Raw genomic sequence first — 22,044 nt, forward strand, 5'->3', positions numbered from 1 at the left:
CAACTCATGCCGCTAGGGGCGCTAGTATCGCATGTTGCCAACTTTGGCACTAAGCTGCACGTATTCATTCGATGATAGTGACATGACATGCCTAGACATTTTGCAGAGGCGCTGCCTGGCGGGATAAAATGTCAGTGTGCCTCCTCATTGCGCTGCAACGTGGTTGCAACGTCTGTAGATCGCTAATCTTGACAGATATTTGACATTGACACAGTATTGACAGTTGACTCTTGACAATGACAGTATAATATTTGTGATTACCTATGAAGAGTTACGTTTTAACAATTTTGCTTCCACTGTGCGCCAGAAAACTAAAAGTTTTTGCTGAAAACGCAAAATTAGATACTTATTACGTGGTTCAGTTGAAATATTTATGCAAAATGACCATTTTATGTTAGTGAAATGGGGGACGAAAGTAAGGAAGAACGACAGGACAACGAATACGCCGCGTTGGAGGTTAGTTTATTTATTTTGATAACATTTCCAATTTAATAATTAGTCCAATTTGGTTAAAATATGATTAAAACTATTAATAACATGTTTTTTTAGGTTATTTACACATCAAATGTGTGTTTGTGTGTGATTTCTTTCTTATAAGCGAGAATATTACAAGTTTTAAACATACGTATGTGAACTAACAAATAATTAGCTAGAAACTTCGTTCCTTATAAACTTTCCTTAAAAAAAACTAATCTTATTACTTTGATCCATTTTATAATTTGATAAATATTAGAAAAAAAATAGTTATAAAGATGATCTTGTTTGTTTTTAATGTTACATCATTTTTAATTTGGATAAGTTTAAAAACATTTAATTGTTATTTACAAAGACTTCATGCAATAAACTTAATTGAGATTTTGGGAATTAAGTGTTTTGCTTCTGATTTATTTGAGACGTTACATCTTTTAATAATATCAAAGACATATATAACTCCGAGTAGACAGATAAAGTCTATGAAAAAATGTACCTCAGAACAATCAAGAGAAATGTACGGTCACCTAAATGGCACTATAACTTTGGTTGACTCTGTACTAGATGGCTATAATATTAATATTTGAGAATTTTAACATGTATCAAGTTAAGAATATGGGTCAAATCGTCTTTGCCTTTGGCTAGTCTGTGGCCAAGAGTAAGCCCATTTATAATAACAAAAAAGAGTAAGCCCATTTATAACAAGATCCTTCCACGCCTTTCTAAAAAAAATTGAGGTTCAAAAATTATAAGCCCGTGTCGTTGAGAGATTGCAGTCTAAACTCTCTGACTACTCATTTTACTTTGACAGTAATTCTCTATAACTCTAGTTATCTCTTTAGTAACATTAATTAATTTACTTTTATATAAATTCCAGTCCATATTCGGTGATGCGGTGTCCGACAACCGAGCGCAGAATGCCTGGAAGGTATGGCGGCCACTGGACCTGATGCTGACGCTCCATCCGTTACACAATTCCGATGTGCAGGGTGTCCATTGCTCTGTTACGTTACATATAGCATGCTGCCCAATCTATCCGGATAAGTATGTTTATACTTCCATTTACTTCATTAGCGTAAGTATTTACTTTATATGTTTCCAGCAAACACTCTTCTAATCTAATATATGAAGAGCTTGTTTTCTGTTTTTAAGTTTTTGTGACTGATTTCTGTAAAAAAATATGAGTATGTACAATCATACATTATGATTTAAACTGGCTTTTAAACATATTTAATGAGAAAATAGATCAAAGAAAGGCCCGTGAATGGATTGTATCCGGCCCACCGGTCCTTCAAAATAGTGTGTCTCTAGTGTGGCCAGCACTGTAGTATGTATAAATGTAATTTTGGTGTAAAACTGGCCCGCCTTTAAAATTCCTTTGGTCTATCTGCTTCTAATTTATAAACTTTCAGGCCACCGGACCTGAAGATCCACAAAATGCACGGTCTGTCTACGGAGAATGCTATCAAACTCCTGGATGAGCTGAATGCTTTAGCACAACAGTTGTGTGGGGAAGTCATGATATTTGAACTGGCTCAGCATGCACAGGTAATAGCGTTATTCAGGAGCTTTTCTTTAAAGGCTTGGCCAAACACAGGGCGCGACGCAGCGCCGCGGTCGCGCGGCGCGACCGTAGCATGTGCTGACAGGTTAGCGACGTCAAACAGACTGCGTCCAACCGGCATCGCGCCCCGCTTCTGTCGCGCCCCGCGACCCGCCCGCGGCACGCTGCGCCGCGCTCACTCACACAGTCAAGGAATGAGCGACCCTCCGCGGGCGCATGGTGTAGAGGCGCGAGTCGCGCCCGCATTGCGCCGCGTTCGCGCGCGCGATGAGGGCGTGTTGAGAGCGCGAGGCCGGCGTGATCGCGCGCGCCCTGTTTGAACAGCCATCGCGCCGGCGCCACGCGGCGCGGACGCCACGCTGAGTCGCGCTGCGTGTTTGGCCAAGCCTTAAGGTGCTGTAGGTTCAGAGCTTAAAAAAAGTAGCACCTTCTTTTAATGTAATAATATATGCTCAGTGAAAGAGACAGAATAACACGGACTTACTTGTCTCCAATATTTGTGGCAACTTTGCCCGCTTTATATCATATGGAGACAGTCACAGTCAGTGATAAATTTTGTACAAATCAGAAATGAAATGGAAATCAGAATGATATGGTGAAAAAAAGGAAGGTTTTTTTTAATATTTGAAATCATAATCTGTTTTATTTTCAGCAATTTCTACATGACCATAATAAGCCTACCCTATCTTTCTACGACGAAATGTTGAAACAGAAGACGGAGATGGAACAACTTAAGTTACATGACATGCAAGTGAAGGAAGATGAAGAGGTAACATTTTTATTATTATTATAAATGTGTCGCTTAACTTCAAACTCGGGTAAATCTATTCTGCTTTAAGGTTGATTATGTATAAAAAATATATATAATCTGAAAAATAATCAACCTTATAGCAGAATGGATTTACCCGAGTTTGAAGTTAAGTGACACAAATAGGCTTATTCATGGCCAGAGACTAGTTAGACTACTTCTTCATTTTCAAGCACTAAGTGTAAGAATATGGACCAAATTGTCAAAACTGATGTTCAAAAGTTTTAAGCCTGTGTCAAGAGATGGCAGTCTATGCACTGTGATTACACATTTTACTTTGACAGTAACTCTCTATAATACTTGACCCTCTTTGGCGGCAACACACAGGCCCACGCAAAAACTTGCACTCGCTCCGAAAACATGCCGTAGGTTGCCCATGCTAGTTGCTCCTACCCAAAAACTCGCGAAGGTTCGAAAGTCTCTCAGTGTAATCGGGCCCAAAATATATAATAAAATTCCACAAGATATTACAGCTTTAAGTAAGGATTCATTATTTTTAAAAAAACTTAAATGTCTACTCCTAAATCAAGCACTGTCGAGGACTTTATGAAATAATGTAATAGAATAATATATTAATGTATTTATGAAGTAATGTATTGTAATCATAGAATTTATGAAATATTGTAATTATAGCTTGCACAATTATGAGTTGAACAAAAGTAAATTTGACCTAAATAGCATCTTACCGTGTACCTTTAACATCTTCATCCTTGACCTGTAAAATGTTTTACTTTTACCAATAAAGAAACTGAACTGAAGGCGACGCACGTCGTAAGACGCGGAACGGATTCCCGCGCCGTGCCGCCCGATTGTAATTTAAAAAAAGTCTCCTCAGTACATTTTGTATAGGAAAGACGTAAGACGCGCCTCGCTTAAGGCGCTCGGAATTACACTGAGGAATTACACTCGGGCGGCGCGGCGCGGGCGTTCGTTCCGCGTCTTTGGACGTGCGTCGCTTCTGTGTGGATCACGGCTTACACTAACGGCTCAGCGAAGAAGATAAGCGTTGCGAAGGTACAGTCGAGTTCATAAATATATGTACATTTTTTCACCTTATTGCAACGAGTTACGGTAAAGAAATGTACACATATTTATGAAGTCTTATATTTATGAAGAACTGTACTTGTTACACAGACCAACCCCTATAGACATCCATTACAAGACGACTCGCGGTCGCCAGCCTTCCTAGTATTTGCACTGATATAAGCGCGGGCGCTCGCCGTGCCCGATCAGTAGCGACCAAGTAACAGACCTGAAAGCAGCGCGTGTTTTTCGCAGTAAAAAAATTGAAAAAGGGTATTTTGATGTCTTAAAGATGTCCACCTGTAGTGTGAAATGGTGTGGAAAGGTAACAAGAAGCTCAAATTTAAAAACAGACGTCATTAGTGTCATTACATTCCACATAAAAGTCATATTTATAATTTATTCAGAGCCGGCATAGGTCAACTTACATTGGCCACTTACGCGTCAGTAGAGGGACAGTCCCTTTCATCTGGCGCGACTGCCCGCCGTCCTTGAAACGGCCAATCACAGCGCGCTTAACACATTCCCCGCCCGCTCCTCGCACCCCTGGCACTGGTGACTCGTATCGCGAACAAAATATACAAGATTGCTACTCTATAGGAGGTTCTCTGTGACTTGTTATAAGTTCGTTTGGACACTACAATCTATCAGATATTTCCCACTCAATTTTGTATTTTGGAGTCTAAGATTATCTTTGAATCGCAGAGCCATATTAGTTAGTTAGTTTTGTATTCAATATCAAAGTGTTCAATTGCATAACTGCCTAATAATGCCTTATAAAGGGTGAAAGGTGTTTGTATTGTACCTATACATTTATAAATAGGTTTGGGTTTATTTATATTTTAACCCCCTTATTCATAAACGTACTCTAAAGTTATCAAGCTGATAAAGTTCGTTTGTCCCTTTCCGACGCATTGGTGTGATAGAAAGGGACAAACGAACTTTACCGGCTTGATAAATTTTATGAATGACAGGGTAAATATTTATTTATTTACAGAGGAAAAAAATAAAAGATGAAATACAGCGACGGGAAGAGATCCTTAAAGCTGCAGGGAGACAAAGGATACACAGATCTAGTGCGAGTCAAGAAAACAGCACTGATGGGCATGAGGCTCCAGAGTTGGTCTAGTGAGTATTGATATAGGCTACTTGACCTTTTTAGGGTTCCGTAGTCAACTAGGAACCCTTATAGTTTTGCCATGTCTGTCCGTCCGTCCGCGGATAATCTCAGTGACCGTTAGCACTAGAAAGCTGAAATTTGGTACCAATATGTATATCAATCACGCCGACAAAGTGGTAAAATCAAAAGTGGAAAAGATTTTTTTTTTTTTTATACAACGTCGGTGGCAAACAAGTATACGGTCCGCCTGATGTAAAGCGGTCACCGTAACCTATGGACGCCTGCAACTCAAACAGTGTCACATGCGCGTTGCCACCCCATTAGAAACTTGTACACTCCCTTTTGCTGTGTTAAGTACAATGTGTGTTGTGTTAAGTACACAGCAAAAAGGAGTGTACAAGTTCCAAGGAGGGTTCGGGTTGCCGACGACTCAAAGGACAATAGACGGAACAAGAGGTACTTCCCCAGTTGGGCTCTGCTTAGATTCGAGCGAGACGATATCCGCTGTGCTGTGCCCTACCACACAAAGCGGAATATCATTCGCTATGCCCTACCTCCTACTACTAGAAATGTTTTGTTAGGGTACCCCCCCCCCCCCCTACATGTAAAGTAGGGACTGGGTTTTTTTTCTATTCCAACCCCGACGTGTGATATATTGTTGCATAGGTTTTTAAAAATGAATAGGAGTTTACTAAAAACGTTTTTTGATAATATTAATAATTTCGGAAATAATCGCTCCTAAAGGAAAAAAAAGAGTGTCCCCCCTCTAACTTTTGAGCATGTTTAAAAAATATGAAAAAATCACAAAAGTAGAACTATGTATAAAGTATGTATAAAGTGTGTAAGGTATGTATAAAGGTTTCTTTCTTTCTTTCTTTCTTTCTTTCTTTCTTTCTTTCTTTCTTTCTTTTTATATAAAGACTTTCTAGGAAAATTGTTTTGTACTTGATAGGTTCAGTAGTTTTTGGGAATAATACGGGAAATTACGGAACCCTACACTGCATGGCCCGACACGCTCTTGGCCGGTTTTTTTAAATCTATCTGATATGATTAAGTACTGTCCAACTAACCCAAATAAAATATTACTATATTTATTTATGACCTAAAAACAGCATAAAACATTTATAAAGTATACTTTTACGTAATCAGGCGAAAACAACAGTCACGTTACTATAGATTAACATTATCTGTGCATCAGGTAATTTTATTCGAAATAAACATTCATTTTCTGACTTTTAAGTATGAGGCATAAAGTTCATTATGTCAGTGATTGTTTTGACATGAAGTAAGTTCGAATTCGATGATGTCACTACATCGCTGACAGCGTTTTCGGTGGCCAAAATACACACATTTTTAATCGAAAATACGTAGTCATCATACACTTTTAATATTAATACCCAAAATCTATAAATATTGGCTTTTTAATGTCAAAAACACTACAGAAGACAATCATTTATTGTGCCAAATTCGATATGAGTCTAATAGCTTATTCCAGTCTTATACGTACTAAAATATATTTAGGTACCTGGTTTGAATTTACATAAAGTCTCAAACCTAAATAAAATAAACCGTTAACAATGGTCAAAAAATGGCAGAATAAACTTATTATTTATTGAAATTCCAGTGATATAAATAAATAAAATAAATAATAAATAAATATTGGTGTACCCCTTACATTTCATTAAAGTGTCGAAAGGGACTCTACGTGTTGGCTTCGGCCCCGCGCACGCCTCCCAAAGGTCCGGAATACCATTGTTCCGTGATGGGAAAGACATACAAATAAATATTATAGGACATTCTTACACAGATTGACTGAGGCCCACTGACTGAGGATATCTGTATTGGCAGTCAGTTATTATAAAATACAATTTAAACTAGCCAAAAAAAAAAAATCCATAGCCATAAGGTAATCCCAGCCATTCATTCGGAATAAGAGTGAGGCCAAACATAGCTAGATTTGTGTTTGCAAAATATAGAACTGGGCCCGTTTCTCGAAAGGTACAAGCCTTGTATTACAAGTGCGCGAACTGTCAAATCGTATGGGTTGTCATGGAAACACACCTGTAATACAAGGCTTGTACCTTTTGAGAAACGGGCCACTGATATTTAAAACCTTATTGCTGCGAAATATGTTATCTTGTTCAACTTTAAAGTTTGTGTGAGAAATTGTACTTCTGATTTTTTAAGTTGGTAACTTTATGATCGAAGATATTAATGTTATTTTTTTTTACAGCTATGCAGACAACAAAGCGACCCCGATAAAGATGTGTCGCAGTGGAAGTGTTAACGTGGCTTGTACTTGCAACATCAAGTCCGCGCAAGTGGTGCGAGTGACGCAACGGAACAACAAGAAGGTTTACGTTGGGAACTGTTTAGGTAATTAATAAAAATCATCCTCATAAGGCCTCGTACATCTTGACAGATGATTTAAACAGCGTCTGGATGCGAGAGACAACTTCCCTCGTGACTATATAGACCTATCCGAGAGCGACATGAACGTCCGCATTTTATACATTTAATAAGAATACCTACTAGTCAGAATATATTTTTTAATATTTTTATGTCGTTTATTTTAGATTACTAAGAATGTGGAGATGACGTCTATTTTTGAGTCCTCCATAGAAATAGACGTACAAACATAACCTTTTGTGTACTATTCTGTTCTTGTAACCGCTGGAAAGGTCGCAGTTGAAACCTAACAATAAAACTATGCTATAATATTCTTACTAGTTAGTTACCATATGCCGGTGTGTCTGATCCTTCTCGGGCCAGTTCATCCGCTGCATCATTTCCTCTTGAACCACTGTGGCCCTTTATCCATTGTATTGTTACTTTGTTGTCTTCTTTGCACACTTCAGTGAGGCTTTGATGACATTCTAGTATTAGTTTCGAGGTAAGTTTTTCGCTGTCTAGTGCCTGAAGCACTGATTTGCTGTCTGATAATATTAGTATGTTTTCATGTTTTACCTGTCGTCTTTTTATGGCATTGCAAGCTTCTATTATTCCCACACATTCAGCTTGGAATACCGTGCTGTGTTCACCTAGGGTTTTGGATATGTGTATGTTTAAGTCTTCTGAGAAGACTCCACACCCTGTTCCCTCTTTTGTTTTTGATCCGTCTGTGAATATTCTTAGGTTTGTTTGGTGCAGTCCTTCTTTTGGATCTTCTGTTAGCGATATCGTATAATTTTTGCAGAAGACCGTGGTTTTAGGTAGTTTGTCCACTGGCGCTTCTATTAAAAATCATCCTCATAAGGCCTCGTACATCTTGACAGAGGATTTAAACAGCGTCTGGATGCGAGAGACAACTTCCCTCGTGACTATATGGGAGCGACATGGACGTCCGCATTTCTTACATATAATAAGAATATCTACTAGCTAAGGCAGAATATTTTTAATATTTTTATGTCTATTTTAGATTACTAAGAATGTGGAGATGACGCGTTTTTGAGTCCTCCATAGAAATAGACGTACAAACATAACCTTTTGTGTACTATTCTGTTCTTGTAACCGCTGGAAAGGTCGCAGTTGAAACCTAACAATAAAACTATGCTATAATATTCTTAGTATTAAAGTTGACAAATGTAAAAAAAAAATGATGGATATGATTATCCTCTGGCTTTGATAAAACGTCGGGAAATTACAATTTTGTATGAGAAATCGATTCTTTGCACCTTCATATTTCGCTTTGGACGGTTTCCACTGACAAAGCTAGGTTGCCTTAGTCTTGAGTTTCCAGAGTGTAGCATTTATTTGTTTGACATGATGCCAACGGCTACTTTTCATCATCGCACCGCTCGCCATCGACAGGGCGCTCAACCACACACCTTGCAACCTAAATGGTCGCGCACCGTGCGGTTTCAGAGGAATTTTCTCCCACGAACGCTCCGGCTGTGGAATAAGGTCCCTGCCGAGGTATTCCCGATGAACTACAGTATGGGGTTCTTCAAAAAAGTAGTGTACAAGTTTCTAATGGGTCGGCAACGCGCATGACTTGAGTTGCAGGCCATAGGAGTTGCAGGCGTTTGCCACCGACATGGTATTAAAAAAAAATGTATATGTAATTCTATCTTGTATCTATTTCATGGGACAATTTTTTTAAAGCAGCAGTACTGATTGAAAAACCTTAAATTTTTTGACCAAAGCATGAAACTTGGCACAGTTGTTCCTTATATCAAAATAAGCCGATTAAGATCGGGAGCCTTCGGGAGCCTCCCCCCTGGGGCCCGGGAGGGGGGGTCAAAGTACCGCTTCACCCGGCTTGGTTTGAAAAATTCTAACTTACCCCGTTTACTTAATAGGTCATGTTTGGTATCGTTTTCGAGTAAATCAATAACGTAGAATTCGTTTTCAGTACTAAAATTGTCATTTAATGGTAAATAAAATAAAAAAAATTAAAAAATTTGAAATTTTCATCCACGATTTACAAATTCAAGTCATCATAAATGACAAACTGTTTACTTTTTTCTATAAATAAAAAATATGACATGATAGCCTATTTAATATAGATTATAAAAAATATAACTTTTATCCACCTTTACTAACGAAATATATAAAAGAAGAAGCTGACTGACTGACTGACTGACTGACTGACTGACTGACTGACTGACATATCAACGCACAGCCGCAACCGCTGGTCCTAGAGATTTCAAATTTGGCACGTAGGTTCCTTATATGGTGTAGAGGAGCACTAAGAAAGGATTTTCCAAAATTCACCTCCTAAGGGGGTCAAATGGGGGTTCAAAGTTTGTATGGGGAAACAAGATTAGTTTGACTATTTTATTCGAAACTTCACAGGTAGTTGGGGAGTTTATTGAAAAACCTTAAATTTTTTGACCAAAGCATGAAACTTGGCACAGTTGTTCCTTATATCAAAATAAGCCGATTAAGATCGGGAGCCTTCGGGAGCCTCCCCCCTGGGGCCCGGGAGGGGGGGTCAAAGTACCGCTTCACCCGGCTTGGTTTGAAAAATTCTAACTTACCCCGTTTACTTAATAGGTCATGTTTGGTATCGTTTTCGAGTAAATCAATAACGTAGAATTCGTTTTCAGTACTAAAATTGTCATTTAATGGTAAATAAAATAAAAAAAATTAAAAAATTTGAAATTTTCATCCACGATTTACAAATTCAAGTCATCATAAATGACAAACTGTTTACTTTTTTCTATAAATAAAAAATATGACATGATAGCCTATTTAATATAGATTATAAAAAATATAACTTTTATCCACCTTTACTAACGTTAAGTTCCACAAAAAAATTACTTTAAGACGCGCGGCGTCGGTACGCCACGAGCGTAATTTTAAAATGCCTTTATTTTAGAAACTCTATTAGACTCCGTTTAGCTATTAGGTCATGTTTGATATCGTTTTCGAGTAAATCAATAACGTAGAATTCATTTTTGGTACTAAAATTATAATTTAATGGTAAGTAAAATTAAAAAAAATTTAAAAATTTGAAATTTTCATCCATGATTTACAAATTCAAGTCATCATAAATGACAAACTGTTTGCTTTTTCTATAAATAAAAAATATGATAAGAAAGCCTATTTAATATAGATTATAAAAAATGTAACTTTTATTCACCTTCACAAACGTTAAGTTCCACTAAAAAATTACTTTAAGACGCGCGGCGTCGGGACGCCGCGAGCGTAATTTTAAAATACCTCTATTTTAAAAACTCTATTAGACCCGGTTTAGCTATTAGGTCATGTTTGATATAGTTTTCGAGTAAATTAATAACAAAGAATTTATTTTTGGTACTACAATTATAATTTAATTGTAAATAAATTAAAAAAAAAATCATCTATAATTTGCAAATTCAAGTCAACAAAAATGTCAACCGTTTGCTTTTTCTCTTATGTCACCAAACACCCAGACAAGTTTGGTAGAAACTTCCTTCACGAACTGCTTGGTGTCTGATGACCATGGTCCAAATGTTTCAAATGCAATTGCCGCAAATATGTAGTTGTTTTTTAAAAATGCATATTTGCGCGTTTAAACTGGGCGTTTTGCAGCAGCAGTCTCTGGTTTCTGGGCCAAGCGCTAGACGTTGGACGGAGCCAAGGTATCCACACAGGTCACGCCCCACGCCAAGGGTCGTCCCAGAAACCAAGGCAAAAGCAAGCAACCATCAGGCCGCTTTCCGTCTGCTGCTGACAAGCCGACAGGTTCGAGGGTTGTCGGCATGTTCGCTGTGCCGAGAGCCTTGCGGATTAAATCGTTAAGTGCAGTGTGTCACAAAATTCGGCCAGCAATAGACTGACAGTGGAGTCCGTGGTGTCCTAATGCGTCGGCAGCAAGGGTGTGGTTGGCATGTCTTTAGCCCCAGTCTTAGACAAATGGCAGTATATGATGAAGTAAGGCAGCCTCGGAAGGAGGTATGTTCTCCAAGTGTCGATCTTTTCTAGTAAAGAGGTTCTTCCGGCACTCATTCACTGTTGCGTAAGGACCCTTGATCTGAAACAATATGTGCATTGTCATTTTATTTAAACAGATTCTGCTACTATCAAATTACAACATTTTGGTGGATCACCTTCACTATTACACACTTACCTATCATACAAAATAATTACAAACTTTAGTAGAATCTGATTAGCCTATCTATGATATTGCTCCATCTCGTAATAGTTTGAAGCCTTGGGTGGCCATGTTTCTCCCTTGTTGATCGTTTCAAGCTGTGTTTATCGTACCTATCCCATACTATGTCTAATCTAGAAACGTTTTCTTTTGGCTTTGAAGCTTAGCCAGGCCACTCAAGGTGTCAAACTATTACAAGATGGAGCAATATCAGAGGCAAATCAGATTCTACTAAAGTTTGTAATAATTTTCTATGATACGTAACGTAAGTGGGTAATACTGAAGGTTACGTGATCCACCAAAAAGTTGTAATTTGATAGTTGTAGACTCTAAAATGATAATGCACATATTGTTTCAGACCAAGTCGTTGCGCAACGGTGAATGAGTGGTCGAAGTACCTACCTCTTTAGGTACCAAAAAAGATCGTCAATTGGAGAACATACCTCCTTCAGAGGCTGCCTTGGATCAGCATATACTGCGCACAGTGTACCAGGGGCCCATTTCTCGAAGCTACAAGTTACAGTTTTCAACTGGTTGTCAATGTCTAATATGACAAGTTGGAAAGAGACTTCCGCTTGTAACTTGTAACTTTCAGTTTTGAGAAATGGGACTCAGGGCGTTCTTGTTTGGAGTCAGGCGTTGGCGTTGGTGCCACACCAAAATTTGCCAAGTCCGTCTTCTTGGGGATGGAAGGAAGAAGGAGACGAATGGGTACCACACTGGTCAGACAACACTGCTTAGAAGTTACAAGATGTAAATGTAAATCAGGTTGCAAAAACCGATGCAACTGCATAAAGAGGGTAGAGCCTTTTTTATGCAGTTTCATATGTACCCAGCTATGTTTTTGTGAAGGGAATGTATAGTATGAGTATGAGTAATCTGTCAATTAGGACACCACAGACTAAACTATAAGTGCTAACTTTTCAGTGTTGGATACTCTATGGCAGTTCCGACTCAATTATAATAAGCTCATTATAATTGACTTTAGTTAACTATAATAATTTCAAAAATAGAACTTCATACAATTTCTATACTAATTTGCGATACCTGGCAAATTTTCCTGCATCTGAAACACATTTTTTTTATCTGTCGCGTTATCGGCCAATCAGAGACGTTTATTACAAACAATTGGTTGCTAGGTAATTCGATGTTGATACAACGGTGAACGACTCTATTGACATTAATTTTAACTTGCATGAATGGTGATATTTTCGTCCATTGATGATGAAGATGATGACTCGTAGAAAAAGTATTGTATACAATAGTGATATAATTAAGCTTTTCACTCTCGTACCGTACTACACATGGTACTCGACTGAAAAGTTTTGTATTATATCACGATTGTATAAAATACTATTATATAAATTTCTTTCAGGATTTACTACAATGAATAAATAACAGGTACAGTCGGTCTTTAGATCGTGTGGTCCGACCCGAGTGTTGCCGTTGTCGACACGTCAATAATAATGAATCTTTTTCTATTTATGCATTAACACACCTCTGACACTGGCGATCAAATATATGAAAGAGGCGCGTTCCCCGCAGACAGTCTAAGCTCGCGTAGGTGAACGCGTACTATCCTTTGTGAATAGGCTTTAATATCATATTTTTATATTTATAGAAAAAGCAAACCGTTTGACATTTATCGTGACTTGAATTTGCAACTCACAGAAAATGATTATTTTTATTTTTATTTCATTTAACATTAAATGGTCATTTTAGTACCAAAACTAAATTCTACGTTATTAATTTACTCGAAAACGGTACTAAATATGACCTAATAGCTAAACGGGTTCTAATAGAGTTTTATAAAATAAAGGTATTTTAAAATTACGCTCGCGGCGTCCCGACGCCGCGCGGCTTAAAGTTTTTTTTATGAAACTTAACGTTAGTAAAGGTGGGTAAAAGTTATATTATTCATAACCTATATTAAATAGGCTTTCATATCATATTTTTTATTTGTAGAAAAAGCAAACAGTTTGACATTTATGATGACTTGAATTTGTAAATCGTAGATGAAAATTTCAAACTTTAAATTTTTTTTTATTTTATTTACCATTAAATCATAATTTTAGTACCAAAAATGAATTCTACGTTATTGATTTACTCGAAAACGATACCAAACATGACCTATGAACTAAACGGGCTATGTTAGAATTTTTCAAAGCAAGCCGGGTGAAGCGGTACTTTGACCCCCTCCCGAGCCCCAGGGGGAGGCTCCCGAAGGCTCCCGATCTTAATCGGCTTATTTTGATATAAGGAACAACTGTGCCAAGTTTCATGCTTTGGTCAAGAAAAAGAAGGTTTGGCCTCTTTTTGTCGATAAACGTCCCCACTAAGGAAGATTCCTTAAGACATATGACTGAATACGTGTTTCAGGTTTTTTGAAAATTTAACCCCTAAAAGGGTGAAAAGGGGGTGATAAAGTAAAAAAATCAATATGGGTATCGTTTTTATGGTTTATCGGGTCGCTGATCACGATAAATACAACGTTTTTAAAATCTAACGAGGCGGAAGTGAAATACCTTCTCCCCTGTTCCGGTGCAATGGGGTTTAAATATCAAAAAAATTATAAAAGAAGATATTGACTGACTGACTAACATATCAACGCACAGCCGAAACAGCTGGTCCTAGAGATGTCAAATTTGGCACGTACGTTCCTTATATAGTGTAGAAGAGTACTAAGAAAGGATTTTTCAAAATTTGTCTCCTAAGGGGGTCAAATGGGGGTTCAAAGTTTGTATGGGGAAACAATGTTAGTTTCACTGTTTTATTCGAAACTTCATAGGAGAGAACCTAAAAACATATGACTAAAGACGTGTTTCAGGTTTTTTTGAAAATCTAAACCCTAAAAGGGTGAAAAGGGGGTGATAAAGTCAAAAAACTAATATGGGTATCGTTTTTACGGTTTATTGGGTCGCTGATCACGATAAATACAACGTTTTTAAAATCTAACGAAGCGGAAGTGAAATACCTTCTCCCCTGTTGTAGTGCAATAGTGTTTAAATATCAAAAAATATATATAAAGAAGAAACTGACTAACTGACATAATATATCAACACACAGCCGAAACCGCTGGTCCTCGAGATTTCAAATTTGGCACATAGGTTCCTTATATGGCGTAGAGGAGCACTAAGAAAGGATTTTTTAAAAATTCTTCTCTTAAAAGGGTGAAATGGGGGTTCAAAGTTTGTATGGGGAAGAAGATTAGTTTGACTATTTTATTCGAAACTTCATAGGAGGATTCCTAAAGACAAATGACTAAATACATGTTTCAGGTTTTTTTAAATTTGACCCCTAAAGGGGTGCAAAGGGGGTAAAGTCAAAAACACAATATGGGTATCGTTTTTATGGTTTATCGGGTCGCTGAACACGATAAATACAACGATTTTAAAATCTAATGAAGTGGAAAAGAAATTTTCTCCCCTGTTGTTGTGCAATGGGGTTAAAATATCCAAAATAGCCATAAGTATAGGTTTAGTTTTTATCTTTACTTCTGGTTCAAGAGATTTCAAATTGACACGGAAGTTCCTTAGAGGACCACTAAGAAAGGATTTTTCAAAGTTCACCTCCTAGCATGATAATTTGACAGGGACAGGGACAGGTACAGGGACAGGAACGGGATAGGGATAGGGATAGGGATAGGGATAGGGATAGGGGAAGGACGGGGATAGGGACGGGACGGGGACAGGGACGGGGACAAGGATAGAGATAGGGACGGGAATAAGAATAGGGATTGGGGTCGGACTAATCGGTCGGCAATCGATATCTAGGCAGTGTAAAATGCAGGTGGCTCAGTGCGAAGGGATTAGTAAGTAGGCATCGGCGAGTATCCTGCATCCGTAATAACTATTGCATTCAATGAACTGTAAGAAGATCGTTGTTTGCTTGCCTTTTATATGTTTACGTTTGCAATAAGTATAAGGAAAATGGAAAAAATTGTAAGCGATAATGCAAGGAGTACTTTTTACCCTACCGACCATAGCGTCGAGATACTGGCTATGTGGGTTGTATGAAGTTTCCCCAGTATAAATATTTATATAGGTAAAATACAAACATATTCGTACCTACTACCTACGCTGTGGTCGCTGTGTAACAATTCTACAATCATTGCAAGAATTTCTTTTAAAACAATAGTAATATGTGTAAGGTACAGTCAGCCAAAAAAGTGGTTTAAGTACCACTTTTCGATCAATAGAGTCGAAAAGTGGTAAACCACTTTCTTGGCTGACCGTACAGCAAATAGATCAGTTACAATGGCCCCCCAGTCCAGAATTGTCCCGCTTTACCTTAATCGAAGTAATCGCGGACAGATGTACCTACAAAGAAACCTACGGATCCAAATGAAAAATCTTATTTTTTGTAAACGTTTCAATAAGAATACTTTTATTACGCGGGCGAAGCCGCGGGTAAAAGCTAGTACTGACATAAGAAATCTATGGTTGAATAGGAGTATACAAACATCTGTCGTTGGTTTGTTTTTAAACTTTTTTTTCCTTATAGGTCACTCATCCAATGGCTCAACAACGTACCTAGCAATAGACGACGAGACAGGCGAACGGCTGATCACCAAAAAATGGCTCCTCCCTCCCGCCACAGACTTCCAAACTCGAAGTAGACAACTCAACTCTCTCCAACAAGACTTAAAAAACATGTGCCGTATAACTAAATCAAGTTTATTACCGTACACTGCAATGGAAATGTCGAAAGAAACAACCAAACGAACAGTCAACATTTCAATTTACATCTTCAGAGATTTCGTCTTAGGAACATCTTTGAACTACTTAAGAACTAAACTAAAAGTGTACAAAGACAAATATGAAGCTTTAAAACTATTAAGACATGTAGGGTTAGGTGTGTTTAGTGCGTTAACAGTGTTACATGAAGTTGGTGTTGTGCATAAAGATGTGCGGAGTGAAAATGTGTTTTTGGATGACAGCGGGGGTGTGAAGCTGGTTGGAGCGAGCTTGGATATGAGGTTGTCGGAGATGATGTCCGGAGAAGATTATTGTGATAGGTAAGAGGTAATTCTGTTTTTGTATCACTTCTATATTTCTTTATGCACTCTCTGCCGCTTGTATTTTCTGTTTTTCACTTACACCATTAATGAATACATTTTGTATGGCGGTAACGGAATGAAGGTTTGAAAAATGTATGGAAAACTTGGGACTTTTTTTCCTCCTATCAGGATCAAAAGACCTCGCAACTATGAGTATGAATCGTGTAAAAAATACCCATGTTCAACTAGGGAACAAATCAAATTATTTTATTGAATATTTTTTTGATTTGTTCTTTCTTTCAAGTAGTCACACTACTATATATAAATTATAAATTTAAATAGATATCATACACGAAAGAAAAAACGACAAGGCCCACTGGCGGCCGAGCCGGGAACCCGGTTCAGACGCGGCTAACGTCTTCACCATTAGCCGCGTAAGCTGAGACCCGGGTTCGATTCCCGGCTCGGCCGCCAGTGGGCCTTGTCGTTTTTTCTTTCGTGTATGATATCTATTTAAATTTATAATACCCATGTTACAAAAAAAGTGGGGTGGACAACTTTGAAAAAAAAAAAAATGGCCCATTAGTTCTGATGACAATACAATAATATGGTACTATCAAACTGATCTGATGATGGAGCCGGAAGATATGACTTGGAATTAATGAAAATGAAAAAAAAATGAAAATGAAATATTTATTTTTCAAGTAGGCATATTACAATGCGCATATGAACGTCAAAAAAAGCTACTCCGGCTCTAACCCTACGCCTCAGCCTCGAGAAGATTTCAGTCCCCGTTGGGAGGGGGGTATCCACTATGGGACCGGCAAGAAACTCGGCGGGCCACTTCTTTTCAAAACATTACATCATATAATTAACATGCATTAAATAACAAGATACAATTTAACATGCAAAAGTATTCATCAAAAAAATGTTAACAGACTAGGTAGGTACTCTATGGAAATTAATCGAAAAATGGAAATTAATGTATCTGAATTGTCAATACGAGTAAATAAATTCAAATCATTCGTAAAACGACAGCTCTTACAAAAGGTTTACTATACTGTCAAGGAATTCGTAGAAGATAAGGATACATTTATGTTAAATTAGAATAAGATGTACATATATATAATTAAGATGACATATAAAAGTGCTAGCATAAGCCTATTTACGGAATAAACATTTTTTTTTTTATTTGAACTTCATGATGGAACATCGTATCATAGCTGTTTTTGGACTTCTAGAAACGAATAGATTTTTAATTTGATTGATATTAAAGCCCGTTTTTTTAAACAATATTTTTTTCTGCACTATTTCAGGCAGACCAAAGCTCAGGATATCTACGCGTCGGCACTGATGCTTTTATCAATAGTGTCACAAGGCAGTGCTGAGCTGGAAGTACCTTCAGACCTGCCTAGTTCTGCAAAGGATTTCCTGTCGAGGTATTTTTATAATGAAACGTTATCACACTGTTTATTAGCATTCGCACAGTTGAGGTCGTCACGTCGCACGAAGCGCTTTGCTTCTTCTTTTCTTATGCGCACTGCCAAGGAGTGGCATTCCTTGCCGGCGGCTATATTTCCGAGTTCATATAACCTTCAAATCAAGAGTGAACAGGCATCTGGGCGAGCTCACTCCATCGTAGGCCACGTCTTTGCCTTGGGCTAGTCTGTGGCCAAGAGTAAGCCCATTAACAACAAATATAAAAAAGTATTAAATATACAACGGTTTGGTCGAACCATACCATGGCTGAACATTATATCACGCAAGCCCACACATCGTGTGATTGGGGTCTTATATTTGTTGATAACTTACAGTATGGTATTTTGGACTAGAGAAAATCACACATTATTCAAATGAAAAAAAAAGAAGGCCTAATTTTACTTAACTTTTAGGTGTTTAACAGAAGAGGAGCATTCTCAATGGTCAGCCGAGCAACTAGTCAACCACGGGTTCTTAGTTGACACACCAGTCATTCAGCCTAGTACTAATCACACAGACGACGTTGGCAGCGGGTCTGAGGTAGGTCACAATAACTAACGATTAACCCCTTTCATAAAGAAGTATTGATTAGTTAAAAAGTGTTTTGTCTTTTTCTCGCAAAAACCTAAGTCAAAATGACAGAAAGGGACGAAACACTTTAATTAATCAGTTCAGTTACTTTTTTATGAATAAGGGGGCAAATGGATAAGTATAATCTGACCAGCCAAGTTTGGCAGTAGAAATAAAACGTCATAATCAAAATTTGTTTCTTAGGTCGCGTAAAAATGATTCTAATTTGTAGATCTTTTATGAAAGCTTGTTTTCCAGTCTATGTCCGTTTATTTTTTATCTTTGTACCACTTTAGAGAAGACTAGGTTTACTCGACTAAACATGTCGACACTGGTGACATTAGTTCCAAACTTGTCCGTTCAATATCCCAACAGTACTTCGCCGCTAAAAACTTATACTTTTAAACGAGCAATTCTTGTATATTTATTTATTTATTTATATATTTAAACTATGAAATTTGTTATGTGGGGGTTTTGGGGGTGAAAAAAACTTATCCTTAGGTCCCGGAAAACGGATTAAATCGCGTCGCGTCGCGTAATTCTTCGGTCGATGTAAGTACGGTACTAAAACGAATTTAATACGCGATTTAATCCGTTTCTCATAGTTTTTATTTCATGAGGTACTATTCATTTTTGAACTATCGCGGTAACCGAAGGCTAAAAGTTATAATAATTATCATTCAAGATAAAACACAGTGTTAACTAGCCATATGATAAATGAATAATTATTAGGCACAAGCTTTTATTTACTTTCGCCTGTCCCGTTGTATGTCTGTAATCGAATTTTGCAACTAAATTTGACCTAGTCCCGGTTTCCGTTGATGCAATATTATGGTACCATGGAGCTGATTTAATCCATCCTGGCCATGATTGCGGACAGACTTGACTGTCCGTACCACAGAACTTAATTTAGATAGAAGAAACAAATTCATATATTTGTATAGGGGCCGAGCGTGTCAAATTTTGTACTGAAGTTGATTCTTGCCTGTAATTTTAAATATGTCTCAGGCTCTTGATTGTTCATAATTTTTGTGTTGTTGCAATTGAATATCACGTAACGAGGCATTTTTGATGTTTTGGTTGACTTCAACTTACAAAAATTGACGCCCGAAAGCTGCAAGCTGCGAGTAAAGACGGACAACTCAGTGGATTTCACTGAGTTCATTTGACACGCTAAGTAGATACGTTTGCTTGATCTATGGTATATATGACATCTGTGGTCCGTACATAGTGCACTGTTGTGAACTTCACAAGCCCAGTAACGGTGTACCATTTATTAAGTTATTTATTGTATCACTAACATAGTTTTTAAGTATTATTGTACATAACTAACATCTTATGAGCCATGAGCTTGAAATAAATGATTTTTTTTAATGATGGAACAGAAAGGTGGCCATAGGAACTCATCGCGTAAGGGATTTTAGGAACATCTCGGAGAGCAATAGATGACTGTTGAAAAAAAAATACAGTCGGCGATAAACGCTTGTGTCAAAAAAAAATTTTTTTTTTATACTATGTCGATGGGAAACAAGCATACGGCCCGCCTGATGTAAAGCGGTCACCGTAACCTATGGACGCCTGCAACTCAAACAGTGTCACATGCGCGTTGCCACCCCATTAGAAACTTGTACATTCCTTTTTGCTGTGTTAAGTACACAGCAAAAAGGAGTGTACAAGTTCTAAGGTTCGGGTTGCCGACGACTCAAAGGACAATAGTTAGACGGAACAAGTTAGTTCCGTAAGTCCTCCCGTCATCAGCACACCGCACCCTCGTTGAGCTCTGGCAGCCTTACTCACCGGCAGGAACACTACGTAAATACTTATTATATTACTACTTGTTTTACAGGATGAAGATCCAGTGAAGCGGATACAGCGGACTAGTCTACAAATGAATGGGCATTCACGGCTCAACGCAGAGTTCGAGGTTCTAACCTGGCTTGGCAAAGGCGCCTTCGGTGATGTACTGAAGGTAAGCGTAACTAATTATAGGTTCTATTTAACTAATTATAGGCTCATGGGAGCCTGGGGTCCGCTTTGACAGCTAATCCCAAGATTTGGCGTAGGCACTAGTTTTACGAAAGCGACTGCCATCTGACCTACCAACCCGAAGTGTAACTAGACCTTATTGGAATTAGTCCAGTTTCCTTCACCGAAAAGCGATTGGCAAATATCAAATGACATTTCGCACATAAGTTCCGAAACTCATTTGTGCGAGTCGGGGTTCGAACCGTCGACCTCCGGAACGAAAATCGCACGCACTGACCGCTAGGCTAGGAAAAGTGCTAAAATGAAATATATGAGTAAATTTTTGAATGCGATAATAATTGAATTTTAAAAGATTGCTATTTTCAACAGTGTGATTACATGTTTCTTTAATGACATGAAAAGCAGGAGATTATCTAATGAAATGATATTCGAAAGTAGAATATGCTTTGAATCTCTCCATTTTCTTTGAACTAAATAATACTGTTTATATTTCGCAGGTGAAGAATAAACTCGATGGCGGATTGTACGCCATCAAACGCATCCAACTGAACCCTGAAAACGTAAATTTAAACAAGAAAATAACTCGAGAAGTGAAACTTTTATCTCGTTTGAATCACGAGAATGTTGTCAGATACTACAATGCTTGGATAGAATCTAGTGTTGAAGTGTCAGAGTGTCCTAGTGAAGAAAAAACCCTACTAGGTAAGCAATGTAAAGTTTAAAAGAAAATAACCCGAGAAGTAAAACTTTTATCTCGTTAAAATCACGAGAATGTTGTAAGATACTACAACGCTTGGATATAATTTAGTGTTGAAGTGTCAGAGTGTCCTAGCGAAGAAAAAACCTTTACTAGGTGAGCATACTAAAGTTCAATAAGATAATAAACTCGAGAAGTTAAAACTATTATCTCGTTTTAATCACGAGAATGTGAGATATTATATCGCTTGGATCGAATCTAGTGTTGAAGTGTCAAGAGTGTCCTAGTGAAGAAAAAACCCCTACTAGGTAAGCAATGTAAAGTTTAATAAGAAAATCACCCGAGAAGTTAAACTTTTATCTCGCTTGAATCACGAGAATGTTGTCAGATACTACAATGCTTGGATAGAATCTAGTGTTGAAGTGTCAGAGTGTCCTAGTGAAGAAAAAACCCCTACTAGGTAAGCAATGTAAAGTTTAATAAGAAAATAACCCGAGAAGTAAAACTTTTATCTCGTTAAAATCACGAGAATGTTGTAAGATACTACAGCGCTTGGGTAGAATCTAGTGTTGAAGTGTCAGAGTGTCCTAGCGAAGAAAAAACCTCTACTAGGTAAGCAATGTAAAGTTTAATAAGAAAATAATCCGAGAAGTTAAACTTTTATCTCGTTTGAATCACGGGAATGTTGTAAGATATTACAACGCTTGGATCGAGTCCAGTGTTGAGGTGTCAGTGTCCTATTAGTAA

At 37.8% G+C, this 22,044-nt stretch overlaps 1 protein-coding gene across 1 annotated transcript in view; it reads left to right on the forward strand.

Moving 5' to 3' along the window:
* The first annotated feature begins 259 nt into the window (after nucleotides 1-259).
* The window catches only part of LOC125232847 (eIF-2-alpha kinase GCN2), a 56,743-nt gene continuing 34,958 nt past the window's right edge, over nucleotides 260-22,044 (forward strand). Inside the window, 12 exon segments of the mRNA XM_048138640.1 lie at nucleotides 260-456; nucleotides 1,349-1,515; nucleotides 1,884-2,019; nucleotides 2,688-2,804; nucleotides 4,864-4,994; nucleotides 7,220-7,362; nucleotides 16,070-16,583; nucleotides 17,882-18,004; nucleotides 18,458-18,584; nucleotides 20,461-20,583; nucleotides 21,098-21,281; nucleotides 21,575-21,605. Coding sequence (XP_047994597.1) covers nucleotides 403-456; nucleotides 1,349-1,515; nucleotides 1,884-2,019; nucleotides 2,688-2,804; nucleotides 4,864-4,994; nucleotides 7,220-7,362; nucleotides 16,070-16,583; nucleotides 17,882-18,004; nucleotides 18,458-18,584; nucleotides 20,461-20,583; nucleotides 21,098-21,281; nucleotides 21,575-21,605 — 1,850 coding nt within the window. The 5' untranslated portion in view covers nucleotides 260-402.

This window comes from Leguminivora glycinivorella, chromosome 13 (genome assembly GCF_023078275.1).
Source record: "Leguminivora glycinivorella isolate SPB_JAAS2020 chromosome 13, LegGlyc_1.1, whole genome shotgun sequence".
NCBI classification, from domain to species: Eukaryota; Metazoa; Arthropoda; class Insecta; order Lepidoptera; family Tortricidae; genus Leguminivora; species Leguminivora glycinivorella.